Genomic DNA, 22,797 nt, shown 5'->3' on the forward strand with positions numbered 1-22,797 from the left:
TCTATCCCTCTCTCACATTCACTGTCTCTATCTCCCTCCCTCAAACGCATGCTATCTCTCACACACAGACACACACACACACACACACTCTCTCTGCCCCTCATAAACACATACACTCTCTCTAGCTCACAGACAATCTCTCTCTCACACACACACTCCCACACTTACACACACTCTCTCCCCCACACAAACTCTCTCTCTCAAACACACACACACACACTCTCCCCCACACACATTCCCTCACACACTCTCTTCCTCATGCACATACACTCTCTCTCTCTCTCTCTCTCTCGCTCTCTCTCCCTCACACACACAGACACACACACTCTCTCTCCCTCACACACACACTCTCTCCCTCAAACATATACTCACATATTCTCTTACACACACACACACACACTCTCTCTCTCTCTCTCTCTCTCCCTCACACACACAAACATACACTCTCCCGCACACAAACCCTTTCACCCTCACACACACGCACTTTCCTTCTCCCACACACACTCTCTCTCTCCTTCATACACACGCGCACATACAAACACACTCTCTCCCACATGCACTCTCTTCCTCACTCACACACATACTCTCTCCCTCTCCCTAACACACACACCCGTACACACGCTCTCTCTCCCTCACACACACTCACACTCTCCCTCACACACACACACACTCGCTCCCTCCCACACACAAACCCTCTCACCCTCACACTCACACTTTCCTTCTCCCACACACACACTCTCTCTCCTTCATACACACATGCACATACACACACACACTCTCCCACACACTCTCTTCCTCACTCACACACACACTTTCTACCTCTCCCTAACACATACACACTCATTCTCAAAAGCACACTCTCTCCCTCACACACACACACTCTCTCCCTGACACACACTCACACTCTCCCTCACGCACACACTCTCTTTCTCCCTCCCACACACAAACCCTCTCACCCTCACTCACACTCACACATACACATTCTCTAACCCCTCCACACACACACACACACTCTCCCTACCTCACACACACTCCCCACCTCACACACACAAACATTCCTTCTCCCATACACACACATATACACACACTCTCTTCCTCATTCGCACACACACTCTCTCTCACGCTCCCTCATACACACACTCTTTCTCTCACACACACACTCACACACACATTCTCCAACCCCTCCACACACACATACTCTCCCTCCCTCCCACACAACACACACTTTCCTTCTCTCTCTCTCTCTCTCTCTCTCTCTCTCACTCACACACACACACACACACACACACACACACACACACACACACACACACACACACACACAGACTCTCTCTGCCCTCGTCATACACCTGCTCTCCCTATCCCTCACACACAAACTCCCTCACACACATACTCTCTCTCTCCCTCACACACTCTCCCTCCCGCACACTCTCTCTCCCTCAATCACACTCTCTTTCACCCTCCCTCAGACACACTCACTCTCTCCCTCACACAGACACTCTCTCTCTCCATCTCATATAATCACACTGTCTCTGTCCCTCACAGACACAGCCTCTCTCTCCCTTCCACACAGACACACACACACACACACAAAGGCACACTCCCTCTCTCTCTCCCATATGTGTGCGCACACACACACAGATCACCCTCATACAGAGACACACACATGTTCTCTCTCCCCCGTGTCTCACACACACACACACACACACACACGCACAGACGCACACACACACAGACGCACACACACACAGACGCACACACACAAACACACGCACGTGCGTGCGCACGCACATTCACTGTCTCTCCCCATCACACGCCCATGTGTAAATCTATGGAGTGAAATTTTACTTTATTCAAAAGCACACAATTGATAGTCAGTCAGTCAAAGTGGTGTTTCATAAATTCCTATTTCAGGATAAAACCAATCTGACTCAAATCGAAACACAAATAAATTCTAAAAACGGCCTCACACTTAACATGCATTGTCTGACTAAAATGTCACCTCTTCTTTACACTGATATAACCATTTGTTCTCTTAGGACAGTGACTGGAAAGGAATTTGCAGATTTACATTGATTGAAGATTTAACAGCATCTTATCTTTTACTTATAAATTCTGTGTATCATGCCACCTCTCTCACTAACACCTGAGGAAGGAGCAAGGCTCAGTAAGCTTGTGTTTTCAAATAATCCTGTTGGTCTTTCACCTGGTGTCTTGTAATTTCTGACCTCAGCTAGATAAGGTTGAGACCAGAGGTCGTCAGGTAGAGAGGATAAAAGTTACCTTGAAGGTGTGGTGGTAGTAGGTTAGGGATCACTTGATCTAAAGTTCTGATTTCTCTCCTACTTCTTTCACTTTTTCACAGCAGACTTAATGTCATCAGGATTTGACATGTTGCAGCTTGTGGAAGCACTCTAACCAACCTGGCATGGTTAAAGGCAAGTTTCTCAACACAGTAATGGTAGTTTGTAGACATGCTCGCCGGGCCAATGTGTTTGGTTGCAGATGTTCCGCCACCCTGCTAGGTAACATCGTCAGAGCGCCTCTGATGAAGAGTCAGTGTTCTGTCCCACTTGTTATTTCCATGTCTCGGTTTGCTGGGTTGGTTGGTGTTCCAGTTTTGTTTCTCAGTAATTTATACACGGGGTCTAATTCAACGTGTTTGTTGATGGAGTTCCAGTTAGGATATCAGGAATTCCTTGTTGTGTCTCTGTTTGGCTTGTGCGATTATGTATGTATTGTCCCAGTTGAATTTGTGTCCATTATTGTCCATGTGTAGTGAGACAAGTGAGAATTGGTCATGTTTCTTGGTGGCTAGTTGGTGTTCATGTATCTGTACTGTCAGTTTTCTTCCGGTTCGGCCTATGTAGTGTTTCTCACAGTCCTTGCATGGTATTTTGTGTATTGCACAGGTTTTGCTGGTTTTGAGTATGGAATACTTTATGTTCATCAGTAGCTGTTGTAGGGTGGCTGTGGTCTGTGGGCTACCCTGATACCTAGGGGTCTCGGTAGTCTTGTGGTCATCTCTGAAATGTCCTTGATGTATGGTAGGGTGACTAATGAGCCTGGTCGTGTTGTGTCTTCCTGCTGTGGTCTGTTTCAGAGGTAACAGCAGTTTGTGCTTTCTGGGTATCCATTCCTTTTGAAGACTCCATCGTGGTGCTCCTGTTCTGCTTTGCGTAGTTCTGGGTTACTGCAATGTTTTGTGGCTCATTTAAATAGTGTCATGATGCAGCTCCATTTGTGAGCATTTAGTGGTTGCTAGTGTAATTGATTACCTGGTTCGTATGTGTGGTCTTTCAATATACGCTGGTTTGAAGTTCCCCATTTTTTTTTGTGTTCTACCATCATGTCCAGGAAAGGTAGTCATTGTTATTCTCTTCTCCTTTTGTGAATTTTATCCCGGTAAGAATGTTGTTTATGTGTCAGTGGGTTTTTTCTAGTTTTGTGCGTTTAATAATCACAAAGGTGTCAACTACGTCTTGAACCCAAAGTTTGGGTTGTATAGTGAGGAGTGCTGTCTGTTCTAACCTTTGCATTACTGCTTCTGCAATCAATCCTGGTATTGGGGATTCCATTGGTGTTCCGTTGATTTGTTTGTATATGCTGTCATTGAAGATGAAGTGGGTTGTGAGGCACAGATCTTGAGGTTTCATGGTGGTATCCTTCTTGATGTTGTTGGTGTCCTGGGTTGCTGCCTACTTGATTCAAATAACAAGCAGGACAGAATAGTGGCGCTTCACCAGAGGCGCACTGACGATGTTACCTGGCAGGGTGACAAAATGTTTGTAGCCAAACACACTACTTGGAAATATTCCTTAAATATTGCCTTGCCTGTGTCCATGAATAAAAAGAAAAGAAGGAGAATGGCATGAATTCACTTGCAGCTTTTTGCAGTACGCACAACTTAACTGTGCTGAACAGAAAATGGCATGAAGCTAGGTAATAGTGGCTGTTTAAATAGTAAAATGTAAATAGTAAATCCATTACCCAAATCCGTTGACTCCAAGAGATTAAAAATCTGTCTATCTCAGCTTTGAACACAGTCAGAAATGAGGCATCTACAACACTGCAATGGTCCCCTCAGTTCCAAGTGATTGTCCTCTTACCCTTCGTGTGCCCTCATATTCTAGACTCCCCAGCCAGCAGAAAGAAGATAACACTTAAAATTTAACAACATCCAGGACAAACCAGCCCACTTGATTGTTACCCCTTCTACCACTTTCAAATTCAGTCCTTTCACCATTGATATGGCTGCAGTGTTTACCACCTACAAGTTGCGCTGTCATAATTCACCAAGGCTGCTTCAACTGCACCTTCTACATTTGTGACCTCTACAACCCAAGAAGATATTTCATCACTATAAGAGAGGTAATAGCGTGGCTTCTCCATAACAAGGAAATCAGCCAGCTGGCAATGCAACAACTGCCTAAATTGCACTTGGGATGCATTTATGGCTCAGGAGCAAATATCTTATTTATATTTCTGCAGTAAAAATACTTGTTGTGAACTCACAACACATGGTGCAGGAAATTAATGAGGGTAAAAGAATGGACACAGCCACCTTGTGAAAACGCAGCTTTAAACCTCCAAATGTCACACATCCTATGCCTCTGACTGCAAAAGTAGCCATTATCACTCAGCTAACCTGAAGGCCTGGTCTGAATCACCCATGAATTAAGTAGTAAATTAGAAATCACAAATATTTGCTTGTTAGCAATGTAGCAGTTCTGAATGCACAACTGGATGCTGCTCAGATTTCAGTACAAGTCAATAGTGAGATGACGTATCATTTGGGTCATCATGACCCAAAGTAAATACAGGCAAGGATTTGCATTTCAGGTGAAGCTTTCAACTCTCTCTTGCAATTTTTTTGTTTGAGAAGAAGGCCAGTCACAATAATCAGGGCCATGATTAAAATTCTTGGTATGTACTGTTTAGCCGACGTGCATGAGGTCTTGCGGTGCAGTGATAGTACGCCTAGCTCCAGTTCAAAAGTTATTCAAGTCCTATCTCAGGACTCGCTGGCCACAGCTGTATAAAAACACAGCCAAGCACACTGATTACCAATCTGTAAACCTTTCCATTTAGAGTCAGTGCTAAAAGCAGGAGAGACTCCTGAACAGCCAACATATGGTTCCCAGCCATGAAAAAAAATGAGAAATGTTAGCGGTAGGAAGGTCACCAGTCTAAAACTGGCTTCCAAGTCCAAAAATGATAGCTGACACCAAGGTGATCATCCAGCATTTTGGCCACCCCATATAACATAGAAAAGACTGAAAGGAGTTTTAAAAAACTATTGAGTTCAACTATTAATTTTTGTATACATTGTTTAAAATGCGATTATTTGATTTCTTAATGTCTAGTTGAAAGAAAGCATTTGCTATAATTGTGTCAGAGATTATACCTGCTATAATTGTTACTCTCACTTTATCTTTCAGCTGAATACTCATCTGCTGCAAATTTCTGTTATTACTGTTTTTGTTTTGTCCTTTAATTACTGCAAATAGTTTGTTCAAACTAGATGAGCAAAGCAAACGGCAGGCAAAGAGCTATGAATTTTGAAATACATGCACATTTGTCAGAATTCCAATAAGTTGCAGCACAAGTCTTACTGCACAAAGAGTCACTTATAACCCTCTCAAATTTTCCAATTAGTTCAAAACCTCCAAACTGAGTTATACACTGCTATAAACCATTTCTGACGTATCTTTACCAATAACCCATGTTGAACAACCTTTACAAAACAGACGATTTATACAAGTTGAAAGAATTGAAGTTTAAATGATTTAATGACCTACATTTATCCTTTATCTAACCAAACACTGTACTCACCTGAATTAAAATTTAATTTGCACATGAATGCAATGGTGATGTTTGAATTATAATTTTATTTACAAAGTTTGTAGCCCCAAGTACTGAGGTGAATTCTTGTTCATTACTTACCTTCCACTCACTTCAACCATTTTTTCTGCACCGTTTGGTAAGAAAACCAATATGTCCACTGTTCCAGGCAACACATTTTCTTTCATTTCTCCCGGATTCTGATCTCTGTGTTTAACTTTACAATTTTGGGCAGCAGTGAAGATCCTGCGTGGAGCTGGCTGAGGCGGCGGTAGTGGAGCTTGACCTTTCATTCTGCTGAAAAAACAATTAATTTATAAATGCACAGAATCATAGATACAATTAAATTCCAAAACAGTAATCATGTGTGTACTTTTGTTTTACAAGCAATGAACCAAGTCTGTGCACAACAAACAGTTTCTCAACCACCTGATTGCTAGCTACAGTTAATGGCAGCATGCCATGCATATCAGCTTCTGATCGCTGAGCCGTGTTTTTTCACCTATTCCAGCAACAAATGGAACTTAAAAACATTATACAATGTTTGTTTATTTCTGACCAATTATGTAGATACTTTGCCTGAAACTAATAGAAACCGCAGTCTATGCAAGGGAGGTCCAAGCTTCTCACGTTCATTTGGGAATATGGACTGTGACTGCTGATAGCCTGCATTGCTGTAACCACTTTGCTCTGGCTCAAGAATCTTAGAAAAAGTTGGAGATGTCACCCAACTAAAAGATCAAGCAGCTCAAATCCCGGCATCCATAATGTGAAATGAGACATCAACAACTACAGAATTATATTTGACCATAATATACCTCACTCTACCATCACCATACAGTCAGGGGATTAACCCTGGCTCAATGAAAATTGCAGGATTGCATGTCAGGCACTGCACCGGGCGTACTCAAAAATTAGATGCTAGCCTGATGAATCTATAACACAGGATACTTGCATACCAAACAGTGGGGACAGCATGCAATTGTCAGAGCTAAATAATCCCATAACCAATGGATCAGATCTAAGCTCAGTAGACTTGTCACAGCCTGTGGTAAACCACAATGGAAAGCTTAACTAACCACAGGAACGGACTCTACAATCTAGACACTCTATTCTCAATGATGACAGAACCTTGGCACATCAGTGCAAAAGGCAAGGTTGAAGTATCTGCAATTATTTTCAGCCAAAAGTGTCAAGTGGATAATCCATCCAACCTCGTCTTGAGATTCCTGAGCTCCCCGGCCATCTTCAACAAATTCAGTTCATTCCAAGTAACATCAAGAAATGGCTGATGTTTCTGGATATAGCAAAGGCTATGAGTTTTAACAACATCTTGGCTTCAGTACTGAAAGCTTGTACTTCAAAATTAGCCACAACCTCTGGTTAACCCATTGCAGTACAGCAACAGAGGTTGCGTGCAGCCAGCAAAACGTGGAACATTTTCCACATAGATTCTGTCCACAAAAACAGGAAGAATTAAAACCAGCCAATTCATGCCCCTGTCTAATCGCAATCATCAACAAACTGATAGGTCAGTAGAGGTTTTGTTTTGGGGTAGGAAGAACGTGCTGTTTGACCATCAGGCCAGACAATAAGATATAATGGCCTATACACCTGGCATCTCACCAGCAGAGAAATTCATATACAATGTTGCTCTACTGCATGATAGGTAGGATGTCTTTCTGGACTGTCAGCAGCATCCTATTTGTGGAAAACACCACTTGAACAGCCACTACATAGTACCAGCGCGAAATGGCTTGATAAAGCAGTTGCTCAACGTTTTTTGTGATGCATTGCCTTCTATAAAGAATTCTGTAAAGGATATTTATGAGTCCAACAAATATGTTTGGAGTGTAAGCCAGTTCCATCATAGCTGTGCCCCAACAGCTATTTGGTGTGCTATCCAAAGCCTGCAACATCACTGAAAGATAAAAAGTATCAACCTTTGACGGATATTATTGACCTCCCTATCTCCTCTGAATGCAGGATCATCTATGCAGCAAGGCTAATGAAGGAGGCTACCCTTCTATTGGTGCAGCAGGCTCTGGATATGTCCCCAGCGGTATCTCCTGGACATGAACAACGGCCATGTGCATCTCAGCCACAATCAACGACAAGCAGCAGGCTTGTCTTTCAAGGCCACAAGGTAAACTCTTCAGAAAAAATGGCTGACAATGGAGACATTATATTACTCAGGAATCTGCGTAATTCACTGAAGTTTGCTTTAGTTGTTCATGTTCACATTATAACATTGGAAGACATCATAAATATTGGCACATGATGCCATATTTGCAAGTTCTCATTCTTTAAAGGCGAGAATGAAAAAACTGAATATGGTGAAGGAAAAGATGCAATCAATCTAGAAATAGAACAACAAGCTGTTCAGCCTCTCAAGTCTTTTCAGAATCAGTCTATATGCTCAATTTATATGTACAGGCACCTGTTAAATATTTGAAATTATTTCGGAACTCACACAAAGAACTGAATAGTTCAAATTTCTTTCTGTTATTTAACATGAAGGAAAATTAAATCATACTGTCTGAAAAAGTTCACTACATCCTCTATACAGTTGAGATGGATAAACGAATAGAATTTAATACACAATTCAAGCTCTCAAGGAGGAAAACAGTTTTGCTTCAGAATGAGAGAATCAAATTAGTGCAAGTTTCCAGGGTATCAGCACACAGATGCACACAATCTAGCACAAAAGAATTATGCTCAGGTGCATTCCAATAGGATTTACAACAATTGTGTACACAATTTGACACTGGAAGGCAAAATTCATTTTGGGTGTAGCTTTCAAATTGTACATGTGGATTATGTTCAAATTACTTGGTCACTGAAAACTGATGAAGGATAGACAAACAAAAACCTGCAACACTGAACTGAACACTTAACTCAAGACCATTGTGTGGCTCTGTTCCTAATAAGTGTTATTTTTTGACAGTCTCCACAGAATTAAAAAAGGGTCAGTACTTCTTTCTAAGCTGTAAATATGAAAATAACTTAAAATTAATACAATATTAAACGTGAACCAGATTCATATCATTTACTGAACTTGCACTATTTTAACTAACTAGCATCTTATCTTGCAGATTAGTCTTCCTCGTATTTTAGTTGTTGCGTATGAGCTACAAGATAAATGGAAACATAATATTCCAGACTCCAAACCAGACAGCCTAACTCATCATTACAAATGCAAGAAATGCGAGGTACGACAGTATCCAAGCAAGTGGGAATCTTTCAAACTCACAATAGATTCCCATAGTTATTCATTTATTTTTAAAAACTGACCTTTTCTAACTGCCCCATTTCTCATTCAGTTTTAAACAAGTCACGCTAAAGCTCAGTAGGAAAAGTTATTCTTGTAACATTTTTTTTAAGACTAATGGTCTTCACGGGATAGATTATACTGACAGCATGTTGACTCCTCGATTAGCTAATTACCTCCTAGTCTGCAAAGAATTGAATCACTGCACTGTAGAACTAAATGTTAGATTTTTCAAAAATTGAACATTTGAGGTTATGTCATAAACTCAACACTGAAAAATGAACCAATCAAATACCTGAATTAAATCAAGTGAACTTAGTTTCAAATACAATGCCAATAGTCCAATCTCTTTCACTGCTCTCCTTTTTGTTGCACTGTTCAAGCAGTACCTTCTTGCTGAAAAAATAAGCAGGCCCATGGCAAGTTCCAAGTAGATTTGTTTCCATATATATTCAGTATTTTAAAAACAAAAAGAAATTTACTCTTTGTAAATCTTTGTTGCCCTGCTTTTAATAGATTGCTGGTTTAGTGAGGTAAACTCCCATCTCAGAGTTTTTTGTGTTCCTAAGCTACAAAAGCATCAGGAAGAGATGTGCCCAGAGATAATGGGAACTGCAGATGCTGGAGAATCCAAGATGAAGGGTCTAGGCCTGAAACATCAGCTTTCGTGCTCCTAAGATGCTGCTTGGCCTGCTGTGTTCATCCAGCTTCACACTTCATTATCTAGGAAGAGATGTGCTACTGTTTTCTTAAAATATTCAACTGAATAAAGCAGAAAGCCCTGCACTTTGTTTCTTTCTTGTAATTTCTTCTTACATCCTTTTGGAGTTTCCACTTAATTTCATTTTTGAAAATGTATTCAAAGCATTACATTCACAACTTCAAGATCTAAACTTCCCTTCTATTTCTCTGCTTTGATCATAAATTTTCTCACAGAAAGTTAGATGCTGCAAATATTTTAAAATATATGTCATAGTTATGCATGTGAAATGTTACCTCTTTGTGAAATACATGTGTGCAAATACAGGACATTGCACATGACAACAGCTCACAGATTGTTTCAATTTATCCTTGGATCAAAGAACAACAATCTTATTATGCCATGGAACAAATGAACAAATACCACAAGTAAAATTACAATCAATGAATGACTCAAAGTTAAGCATTTGAACCCTGGGCTACTCATCCTCTCAGGTGAGCATTGAAGACTCAACATAGTTATTAGTCAAGGTATCCCTACAATAGGGAGAGTATTTTGTCACGAATCTCGCTGTTGTTTCATATTTTGTGCTGCACAATTTGGCTGCTATGGTTTCCTCAATACTAACTTTGCATCGCAAGTGAAATAATTGGCTATGAAGCACTTTGTGACATGTAGTGGTCATAAAAATAATGCTATGTAAATGTAAATTCTTGATTAATACTCAGATTTCACAAGTATTTCCTCGCAGGCTATTTTAGGCAGTTTCTGAGTTGTAAGTGGGTTCCATTCTTGAATCCGTTCACAACTTGATTTCTACGCAGGTCGAAACACAATGTAGGACAATACAAAGAAGCCATTTGTAAGTATAGGAAATGTGTGTGTCAGATCTTTAAAATTACACTCTTGTATAAGATGGCCTTCCTGTGTAAAAGCGTTTGTAAATATTTGTAAGTTTTGAAGTTCAGCAACATCAGAGAAGAAAATAACAATTTACTTGCTGCTTAGCATCAAGCCATTCTTAAAACTCAACAAACTAAAACTCAAACTGATGAGTCATTAAAATATTATTCTGGAGGTATTTAGGGAAAGGTTAAAAGGGAGAGGTTTGTGGCAAAATCAGAGAAGTCTGGCAGGACGTACGCTGGCGTCGGGAGCAACTCATGGCTTTTTAAACTATTTTTGCTGAGCATTGTGGTGGGCTTCTCACTCGGAAATGGTAAGTACCCAATTAGAGTAGTGGCTGCTTGTTAAACACCTTATTAATGGCCCAACTCACCTCACTAATATTCAGCTATCCATCTTACCAAATATGTTGAACAAGATAGACATCGAGAATTCTTGAAACTGAAGTCAGAGTGAGTGCTTGCTGACTTTAGTTAGCAGCTAGCTGTTTGGAGCATCTGGTTTGCTCGGCAGAAAACAGCATCTCAGGGCATGATCCACGGCCACCAGCCAAAGGCTCCCTTTAGAACATAGAACATTACAACACAGTACAGGCCCTTCGGCCCTCGATGTTGTGCCGACCTGTCATACCAATCTGAAGCCCATCTAACCTACACTATTCCATGTACATCCATATGCTTGTCCAATGATAACTTAAACATGCCTAAAGTTGGCGAATCTACTACCGTTGCAGGCAAAGCATTCCAATCCCTTACTACTCTCTGAGTAAAGAAACTACCTCTGACATCTGTCCGATATCTTTCACCCCTCAATTCAAAGCTATGCCCCCTCGTGCTCGCCGTCACCATCCTCAGAAAAAGGCTCTCCCTATCCACCCTATCTAACTTTTATCTCCCTATCCACTTTATCTAACCCTCTGATTATTTTATATGTCTCAATTAAGTCACCTCTCAACCTTCTTCTCTCTAATGAAAACAGCCTCAAGTCCCTCAGCCTTTCCTCGTAAGACCTTCCCTCCATACCAGGCAACATCCTAGTAAATCTCCTCTGCACGGTCTCCAAAGCTTTATCCTCAAATGCATGACATTTACTAAACCCTCACAGCCATCATGGCACTTCTTCACGAATACATCTACATGCTGCTCAGAAAGCACAGGTCTGCATTGCAAGAAACACAAGGAATTAGCATTGAAAGGCTGCTGCAGAAGGTCACACACAGACAGGTACCCAGATCACAGTCTGGACCAACCTGCATCTCAGGGCTGCTCACTTGCTTTCTTCACTCACGTACAGCCTGCATGCATGCTCCCAATATCCCTGCCTTGTCTTACAGTGCCAATTAATGCAATCACACAAGCTTGACTTGCTGGTCAGCAGTCCTCAATCTAGGGAGCACTTATCTTGCTGTAAAACAGTGTACTACAGAAATCTCACAGTTGCACCATGTGCCACCAGTTTAAGTAGCAAACACATTGCAAGTGCAGCAAGCAAGCTGCCATATCTCAAAATCTTCAGGGAATAGTCCTCACTGAAGTCCACAGAGTCACTATCAGATGGGGATCCCAGCACAGTCAGTGGAGGGTAGCCTCCCACATAAGTCCAAGGGATTGGCCATGGTCATGCATTTGTGACACTATGGGCTGGGTTGTGTGTTAGGATGTTTTCTTTACAGCAGAGTAGACTGAGAGGAGAACCTGTTGAGGTGTATAAAATAATGAGGGATATGGGCAGAGTAGATAGGAAGCAGATAATCCCCTTAGGTGAACAGTCAACAATGATGGGTAATAATTTTCGGGTGAAAGGCAGGAGATTGAGAAAAACCAAAGGAACTGCAGATGCTGTAAATCAGAAACAAAAACAGAAATTGCTGGAAAAGCTCAGCAGGTCCAGCAGCATCTGTGGAGAGAAGTCACAACTTTTCAGGTCCGATGACCATTCTTCAGTTCTGATCAGTTCTATGCAAGGGTCACTGGACTGAAGCATTAACTCTGATTTCCCTCCACAGATGCTGCCAGACAATTCCAACAATTTCGAAGGAGATTCAGAAAGTTTGAGGAACTTATTTTTTTCACCCAGGTAATGGTGGGAATCTGGAAAGCATTGCCTGGGAGGGTAGTAAAGGCAGGAAATCTCACACCCTTTTATAAATACTTGGAATAGCACTTGACATAACATTCAAAACAATGGGCCAAGTACCAAGTGGGACTACCATAGATAGGTGCAGATTTGGTGGATTTATGAAACTTATTACTACGAGTAGTATTCATCTTCAACCAGAAGTGTTGATTGTGTGATTCATCTTGGCTTCCTCCTGAGGTTCTCAGCATCACAGTTGCCAGCCTTCAGCCAATTTGATTCACTCCCATTTGACATCTGGAAATGGCCAAAGGCACTGCATTCCACAAATGGGCCCGAACAACATTCTGCCAACTGTACTGAAGACTTGTGCTCCAGAAATAATTATGCCCTTTGGCAAATTATTCCAATACTGTTGCAGCACTGTGTTACATGGATTAAGAAGTGAGTGGGTTCACTTTTTGGTTGGAACAAGTTAACTAGTTTTAATCAGAGCAAAGGCAGGAGCTCTACAATTGCCTTAAAGATAGGAAATCAGGCAGGATCTCTTATTCCTCATCACCACTACCCAGCCGCAAGATCAGAATCATCTGTGAATACACACAGAGGCAAACGGTATAGCAATATTCACACATGAAGAAAGGCCATACGATGAATAAAATATAAATCCTGGCATTAAACACTATGAAAATGTAATTTAAACGTTCTTGACATACTACAGAAATATGTGGCACATCTCAAGATTAATAATGTAATTACACACATGGAGGGGAATGAAATGTGGTAGCTATTTGCTGAAATTAATGCAAACTGTAGAAGTGACGCGGGGCGGGGGGAGTGGTCAGGTTTCACAGTGCATTATAGAACACTGAGAAATATACTAGGTGAATTGTCTCACCAATCAGGAATGATGATCCTTGCAACTTAAGCTGCAGCAAGCTTACACCGCTACGGTTGCTAATAAACACTGGAATTTGGATTTGAGAAAGCAAATCAATTTGACACCATAATATTTCAAAAGTTGTTAAAACACAAGGACCATTCTGAGGTGGAGCCAGGGTCAGAGCCAGGCATGCAGGGAAAATCACGGCATAGGCCAGCATGCTATTTTCTGGTGCATTCTCATCTCCAAAAAATTTTGACAGAGTCGAGTCTTGTGATGGCAGCCTGGAATGTGAACATGCCTTCTGGTAAAAGTCCCAAGTTTAGGTGGGTTGTGCACTCATGTATGTAATTTACTTTGTAAATTCAAAATTCATTGGAGACAAAAACTACAAGATTACATGTTTTGCAGGAGCAGCATCAATCTTTGAAACTGGCTGGGTAACTTCAGTAAATAAGTCAATTTAAACATGTCAAAGGTGAGACAGAAAAATGTTACCAAAAGAAAAATTCACACTCATAAAGACTACTGGAAAGAATGGACAAATGGACAGTTGGCAAATAGTTATGACGCAGAACACAACAAATCTGTTCACAAAACTTGTTCATTGGATGCAGGTTTTACTACCTCATGGAATGTGGGTGTTACTAGTACTTATTGCCTATTTCTAATTTCCCTTGAGAAGGTGGTGATGAGTTGACTCCTTGCACTGCTGCAGACCTTGGAGTGTAGAAATACCCAAAGAGCTGTTTCGTTACAATTCTGGAATCCATATTATAGGAGAGAAGAGACTGCACTAGGGAGGTTGCTGAGGAGATTTATCAGGACATTGCCTGGACTGGAGAGTTTTAGAACATAGAACATAGAACATAGAACAGTACAGCACAGAACAGGCCCTTCAGCCCACAATGTTGTGCCGACCATTGATCCTCATGGATGCACCCTCAAATTTCTGTGACCATATGCATGTCCAGCAGTCTCTTAAATGACCCCAATGACCTTGCTTCCACAACTGCTGCTGGCAACGCATTCCATGCTCTCACAACTCTCTGCGTAAAGAACCTGCCTCTGACATCCCCTCTATACTTTCCACCAACCAGCTTAAAACTATGACCCCTCGTGCTAGCCATTTCTGCCCTGGGAAATAGTCTCTGGCTATCGACTCTATCTATGCCTCTCATTATCTTGTATACCTCAATTAGGTCCCCTCTCCTCCTCCTTTTCTCCAATGAAAAGAGACCGAGCTCAGTCAACCTCTCTTCATAAGATAAGCCCTCCAGTCCAGGCAGCATCCTGGTAAACCTCCTCTGAACCCTCTCCAAAGCATCCACATCTTTCCTATAATAGGGCGCCCAGAACTGGACGCAGTATTCCAAGTGCGGTCTAACCAAAGTTTTATAGAGCTGCAACAAGATCTCACGACTCTTAAACTCAATCCCCCTGTTAATGAAAGCCAAAACACCATATGCTTTCTTAACAACCCTGTCCACTTGGGTGGCCATTTTAAGGGATCTATGTATCTGCACACCAAGATCCCTCTGTTCCTCCACGCTGCCAAGAATCCTATCCTTAATCCTGTACTCAGCTTTCAAATTCGACCTTCCAAAATGCATCACCTCGCATTTATCCAGGTTGAACTCCATCTGCCACCTCTCAGCCCATCTCTGCATCCTGTCAATGTCCCGCTGCAGCCTACAACAGCCCTCTACACTGTCAACGACACCTCCGACCTTTGTGTCGTCTGCAAACTTGCTGACCCATCCTTCAATTCCCTCGTCCAAGTCATTAATAAAAATTACAAACAGTCGAGGCCCAAGGACAGAGCCCTGTGGAACCCCACTCACCACTGACTTCCAGGCAGAATATTTTCCTTCTACTACCACACGCTGTCTTCTGTTGGCCAGCCAATTCTGTATCCAAGCAGCTAAGTTCCCCTGTATCCCATTCCTCCTGACCTTCTGAATGAGCCTTCCATGGGGAACCTTATCAAATGCCTTACTGAAGTCCATATACACCACATCCACAGCTCGACCCTCATCAACCTTACTAGTCACATCCTCAAAAAACTCGATAAGGTTTGTAAGGCATGACCTACCCCTCACAAAGCCGTGTTGACTGTATTTGATCAAGCCATGCTCTTCCAGCTGGTCATAAATCTTATCCCTCAGAATCCTTTCTAACACCTTGCAGACGACAGACGTAGTTATAAAGAGAGATAGGATAGGCAGAGGTTATTTTTTCTGGAGCAGAGGAGACTGAGGGAGGAATATGATTAAGATGTATAAAATTATGGGAGGAACAGGCAAGCAAGTATCTTTCTCCTTTGTGAAGGAATCAATAACTAAGGGGCATATATTGAAGGAAAAGGGCAGGATGCTTAGAAGCACTGGGAGGAAATTGTTTTTCACTCAGAGGGTGGTAGGAATCTGAAATTCACTGCCCTGAAGAATGATAGAGACTGAAACACTCATGTAGTATCGAGATGTACACTTGTGATGCCAATGCCAAGGCATACAAGGCTATTGGTTAAGAGCTGGAAAATGGGATTAGAATAGTTAGGTGGTTGTATTTGGCTCAATGGGGTTGAAGGCTTTTTCTGTGCTGTAGGCCTCAATGACTCTCAGGTTGTTGTAGGATTTTGACTCAACAACAATGAAGAAGTTAAAATATGACTGAGAGGAGAAAAGGAGGTTGATGGCATGCCTACTTTTTTGATTTCGGTTATGAAGGTCAAAGGTTTGGAAGCTCCTGTGGGAGAGGTCTTAGTAACTCAATGCATCTTATTGGCATTCACCCTGCTAACACTGTGCATCAACGGTGAAGGGAGTGAATGTTAAACCAGGTGGAGTTTCAGTCGAGTAGGATGCTTTGCTTTAGAAGCTTCTCCAGAGTTACAGGAACCACATTAATCCAGGCGAGTGGGGAATACTCCATCACATGTGTGATCTGTGCTTTGTAGATAGTGGACAGGCAGTGGGGAACAGGTGAGTTACTCACCACAGAATTCCTACAGTAGCTCCTTTTTGAAATGAACACAGCTGTTTATTTTTAAGTTCATTTGAAATCTAGGTCACTGGGCTGATAATGGCCCAAGCATTGGCAGCTGGACTGTACAAACGCTTCTATTGTTCAAAGTGGTTCCAGTTACAAAATTAGGCCACTGCCAAGAAATGCTTCCTCAAACATTTTAAACTGTTTTCTATGTAGTAATTCATTGCCATGGGCAAAGCAATAGATGGAAACAAACTGAACATTATTGTTCACTAAACGTTTGCAACAAAAGCAAGGCAAAAATTACAAAGGTAAACCAAGCAACAAAAACATAGTTAGCACTTCTAAGGATTTGTTTCAAAGTCACTATCAACAAGGTTTATATTGAATAATGTAATGCATTAGCCAGCAACAAATTCTGCTTTAAAATACCTGTATTCTGACTCAATCATTTTTGTGAACGATAAATGCTTTTATATCCTAAGGTTAAATTTATGCAAGACAAATTTTCTCCCGATCTCCAGATACTCATTTGGGGTTCTGGTTCCATACTAACTGTTCTCTCACACCTCACTGCAAAGTTCATGCTTCATGCAGGAGCCTGGGCAGTGACCACATGAAGGCAATTTGACAATGGGAGCTTCACATTTAATTATGCTTTCACCTAATGTTCGAACACAAACTTGCTAATGTTTTTGATGCACAACAGGCAGGATCATGAGTCCTGACTGGTTTCTTTTCCTTTGTCTCTGGCTCCTTTTCCAGAGTTAGGCAATCTACTGATATTCATTATAAGTCAATGACTCCCACAGTTATGCCACCACAGTTATGCCAGCACCCACACGTTACTCCAGCTACACTTCTCCACAAGCTTCCAGGAAGGACTCCATTCCACTCTGTTTCTCCATCTCAGTCATATCTGTAGTAATGATGGTACCTTACATAATGGTACTTCAATATGTTTTGCTCTTATTTCAACCAAGACTATTGTCCAAAGCCATATCCAAACCATTTCCAACAATTCTACCTTCATCCATTCCCTTCCCTCCGAGGACCCTGAGGGGAATACGACCAGCGTCTTTATTCAAAGGATCATCCTCTGCCATTTCTGACACGTCCAGCTTGACGTCATTTCCAAACATATCTTCTCCTTGTCTTCTCTGACAACAAACCAAAGAGACAATTCCCTCTGCAACTCTCTGGGCTACTCATCCATGAGCCTCAACACTTCATCCTACTTCACAGCACTTTTTCATGTAATCACAGGAATGTTTACTGCTTGCCCTTTTATATTCTTATCCTGTTAGGGTCCTAAACATTCCATCCAAGTGAAACAGTGATTTATTTATATTTCATTCAACATAATGTTCTATATTCACTACTTACAACGCAGTCTTCTCTGCATCATGAAGACTAAATACAGACTGGCTAATCACTTTATGGAACAGCATCACAAATAGCTGAGTTCTTGCAGTACAGGATGAGACAATTCAGTCCATTCAGACATCTAGCAAAATGGCAGCGGAGTATTTTGCTTCAGGCAGAGGTCATCCACTCTAACTGTTTTATTCTTTTTTTTCCTTTTTGTCCTCTCCCTGTATTTTTTTTCTTCTTTCTTCTCCCAACTTGGCATGGCATCTTCTCAGCCTGAAGAGGCAGCCTCCCAGTGCAGTGTGGGAGTCTGGAGGCAGCAGGACAAGATCGGAGGCGGCAGCTTCAGCGGAACTGGCAGCGGCTATGGCATCATGGTTCAATGCGTGAAGAGCGAGTGGTGAGGGAGTGCCCCTAGTAGCTTTGATAGCAGTGAGAACAGGTAAACAAGCTCTCCTATTGAGTGAGCTAAGCGGAGGAGATTGTGGCCCCAATATGTATTCATCGCAGACTGATGCACTTTTAACTTTATTCCTTAATTTTCTTTCGTTTGTATGAGGAAGGACTTTAATGTTAATTATTATCTTATTTCTTTTGTGTCTGAATTTTTTTGTACCTAGGTACCTTTTTGTACCTAAGATTGTGCCATGTCTGGCAACTTTAGATACTTTTCACTGTACTCTTGTGCTTCTGTACTTGAGTACACATGACATGAAAATCTAAATCTAAGACAACTCAGTGTGGAGCTAGAGGAACACAGCAAGTCAGGCAGCATCACTACAGCAGGAAAGTTGACGTTTCGGGTTGGGACACTTCTTCAGAAATCTAAATCTAAATTGTCTTTACAATGGCTCGCTGATCATTTTGACTTTGTGCCAAGTTCCTTTTCCCCATAACCCTGCATATTGTGTATATCTGAATAATCATTTTATGACCTCAAGCATGCCTCAATTGAACCTCCACCACACAGAAGTGTCCCAACCCAAAAAGTAATTTTTCCTCACATTTGGTTATTTTCCAAAATACATTAAAACTGTGTGCCTTTGGTTTTCAATCCATTTGCCAGACAGAATAGTTTCTCCAAATTTAATCTGTCCAGAGCCCTCATGATTGTGAAAAATTCTAACAAATCTCCCCTCAGCATCATCCTCTTCAAGTAAAAAGTTCCAACTTCTCAAATCTATCATCATTAGTAAAGTTTCTATCCCTGGAATCATTCTTGTTAACCTTTAGCACTTTATGTCCTTCCTAAAGTGGGATGCGCAGAACTTTACAGAATACTTCAGCTGAGATCAAACCAGTGCTCTATCTAGGTTCAGCAAAACCTTCCTGTTTTTATTTCATATATTTATTTATGAAGCGTGGACTACAGTGTGGTTTATTATCAGCTTCCTCTAACTGTCCTATCCAGTCTGAATATGTTTTAGAATAGTCGTCTTTATTTTGTGCAGTCTCTCCATGCTCTTTGTACCAAACTGAACTTCATCTGCCTTCTATTTGCCAAAACTACCAGCACCTTCTTGTCCCTTTGAAGGCCTACACTGCCCTTTCCACATGTAATAATTCCTACGAGTTTTTTACAATCTGCAAACTTTGAAATCACTTCCCAATCACCAAGATCTAGAGTCGCTCAGAAAAAGCAAGAGTCGCAACACAGACGCTTGGAGAATTCTACAGACAAACCTTCTTCCAGCCCCAAAAATGCCCATCAGCTGTTGTTATCTGTTTCCTATCACCAAATTTTTAACCACATTGCTCCTGTCTATGTTATTCCGTGCCGATAATTTTCCTCACAAATTAGTTTGTGCCTTTGCATCAAATGCCTTGGCCTCATCAACATCTTCAAAAATATTCCAGAAAGTTAGTTCTATGTAATTTTCCCTTAATAATTCCATGTTCAGTCTTTTAAATTAATCTCATTCTTCCATATGACTGTTGTTTCTATCCTGAAGAATTATTTCCAAAAGTTACTCCACATCCAAAGTTAAACCAACTTGTCTATAATTGCTGAGTTTACACTTACAACCTTTTTTTGAACAAGCACGTAATGTTGGCAAATCTCCAGTCCTCCAGCATCATGCCTGATTTCAGGGAAGACTGAAAGATTATTGCCAGTGCCTCTGTAAACTGGATGCTCCTCATCTCACTCCTAATGTGCTTGTAGAGAGCTATGGGATTTCCTTTTCTGTTTCTTTTTCTATTCATTCATAGGATGTAGGTGTCACTGGTTGGCCAGTAATTATCGCCTCTCCCTTGTTACCCTTGAGAAAGTGCTGGTGAGCTGCCTTCATGAACCACCTATCGTCCATTTGCGGTAGATTGACCCACAATGACCTTAGGGAGGGAATTCTAGAATTTCAACCCAGTGACAGTGAAGGAACGGCGATATATTTCCAAGTAAAGATGATGGGTCGCTTGGAGGGGAGCTTGCAAGTGGTTGTGCTCCAATGTATCTTCTGCCCATCTCTTTTTAGATGGAAGTGATTTAGATGGGTGGTTTGGAAGGTGCAGTCGGAGGATCTTTGGTGAATTTCTGCAGTGCTTCTTCGAAATATGCACATTGCTGCTGCTGAGTGTCAATAGCGGAGGCGTGTGATGTGGTGCCAATCAAGTGGGTCACTTTGCTCTCGATGGTGTCAAGCTTCTTGAGGGTTGTTGGAGCTGCACCATCTAGACAAGTGGCAGTACACCATCACACACACCTGATTTGTGCTTTTTAGATGGGGCCAAGCTTTAGAGAGGCAGGAGTTGAGTTACTCACTGCGGTATACCAAGCCTCTGACCTGCTCTTGTAGCCACTGCATTTAGATAGTGGATCCAGCTGAGTCTCTGGTCAATGGTAACCACAAAGATGTTGACAAGGGGAGATTTTGGGATACTGATACCATTGAATATCAAGGGATGGTGTTTAAATTGTCTTTTATTGGAGATGGCTTTGGCCTGGCATTTGTGTGGCGTATATGTCACTTTCCACTTGTCAGCTCAAGCCTGAATATGGCATTTGAACGCGGATTGCTTTTTAACCAAAGGAGTAGCAAATGCTGCTGAATATTGTGCAATGACCACAAAGCATCCCCACTTCCGACCTTACATTTGAGGGAAGATCAGTAATGAAACAGCTGAAGGTGGTGGGTCCTGGACATGACCCTGAGGAACTCCTGCAGAGATTTTCTGGAGCTGATTTAACTGACCTCCAGCAACCACAACCATCTTCATATGTGCCAGGTACGATTCCAACCAGTGGAGATTTTTCCCCTGAACTCATTGATTCCAGCTTTGCAAGGAATCCTTGAAGCTACACTTGGTCGAATGCAGCCTCGATGTCAAGGGCTGTCACTCTCAACTCACCTCGGGAATTCAGCTCTTTTGTCCATGTTTGAACCGAGCTGTAAGGAGGTCAGGAGATCAGTGGTCCTGGCGGAAACTAAGTTTGGTGTTACTGAGCAGGTTACTGGTGAGCAGGAGCTGCTTGTTAGCACTGTTGATGACGTCTTCCATCATTTCACTCATTATCGAGAGTAGACTGATGGGGCAATAACTGGCCAAGATGGATTGTCCTACCTTTTGTGTACAGGACATAACTAAACAATTTTCCACATAGTGTATTGATGCCAATGTTGTAACTGTACTGGAACAGCTTGGCTAGGGGAGCAGTAAATTCTGGATCACAAGTTTTAGGTACTAAGTCTTAAGGTCAATGGCTTTTGCACCATCCAGTGTCTCCAACCATTTCATATTACATAAAATGAATTGAATCATTTTAAGTCTAGTATCTGTGATGCTGCAACCACTGGAAGAGACTGAGATGGGTCACCCACAATACACTTCTGGATAAAGATTGGGGAAAATTCTTCAGCCTTATCTTTTGCACTGATGTATTAGGCTTTTCTATCATTGAGGATGGGGCATATTTGTGGAGCCTCCTCCTCCAGTGAGTTGTTTAATTGTCCATTACCATTCGTGACTGGATATGGAAGGACTACTGAGGTGCGGGATTGCTTAGCTCTGTCTATCACTTGTTGCTTACGATGTTTGGCATGAAGTAGTCCTCTGGTAGCTTCACCAGATTGATACCTCATTTTTCAGGTATGTCTGATGCTGTTCTGGCATCCCCTCCTACACTCTCCATTGAATCAGGGTTGATCCTCTGGCTTGATGGTAATGGTTGAGCAAGGGATACACAAGGGGAGACTTCCAGGGCAATTCCCTCCCAAATGTATTCCACTGTGTCACCACCTCTGCTAGGTCTGTCCTGCCAGCAGAACAGGACATATCCAGGGATTGTGATAGTGGTGCCTGGAACACTGTCAGGCATGATTCTGAGATTATGACTCCATCAGGCTTTTGCTTGACTAGTCAGACGGTCCATCTGATTTAATTTCATTTTGTCACAGTTGATACAACTACATGTCATAAACATACCTTTTCTTCTTTAATTTACGTTCTATCTGCTTTGTCATCCAGAGAGTTCTAGATTTGTTTTCTCCACCCTTCCCTCTTTAAGGAGTACACCTTGACTGTTCCCAAACCACCATGTCTTTGAAGGTAGCCTACTGGTCAACTCCTGTTTATCCACCCAACTCTGGTTCTGGTTTATCCAGCCCTGTTCTGTTTTGCCCCATTGTAGTTGACTCTCAGCAGATAATTATTCATGCAAGGATATGGGCCAAACACAGGCAAATTGGACTAGTTTGGTTTAGGAATATGATCGGTGTGGATTTTTTGGATTGGAAGGCCTGTTTCAATGCTGTATGA

At 41.8% G+C, this 22,797-nt stretch overlaps 1 protein-coding gene across 8 annotated transcripts in view; it reads right to left on the minus strand.

Moving 5' to 3' along the window:
* The window catches only part of cobl (cordon-bleu WH2 repeat protein), a 308,135-nt gene that overhangs the window by 224,079 nt on the left and 61,259 nt on the right, over positions 1-22,797 (minus strand). For 6 of the 8 annotated variants that reach the window (XM_048552656.1, XM_048552709.1, XM_048552701.1 and 3 more), the window contains exon 2: positions 5,947-6,141. In XM_048552656.1, coding sequence (XP_048408613.1) covers positions 5,947-6,137 — 191 coding nt within the window. In that variant the 5' untranslated portion in view covers positions 6,138-6,141. The remainder of the gene's footprint in view (positions 1-5,946; positions 6,142-22,797) is intronic. The other 2 variants (XM_048552683.1, XM_048552647.1) reach the window with 1 other exon arrangement.

Source organism: Stegostoma tigrinum, chromosome 2 (assembly GCF_030684315.1).
Source record: "Stegostoma tigrinum isolate sSteTig4 chromosome 2, sSteTig4.hap1, whole genome shotgun sequence".
NCBI classification, from domain to species: Eukaryota; Metazoa; Chordata; class Chondrichthyes; order Orectolobiformes; family Stegostomatidae; genus Stegostoma; species Stegostoma tigrinum.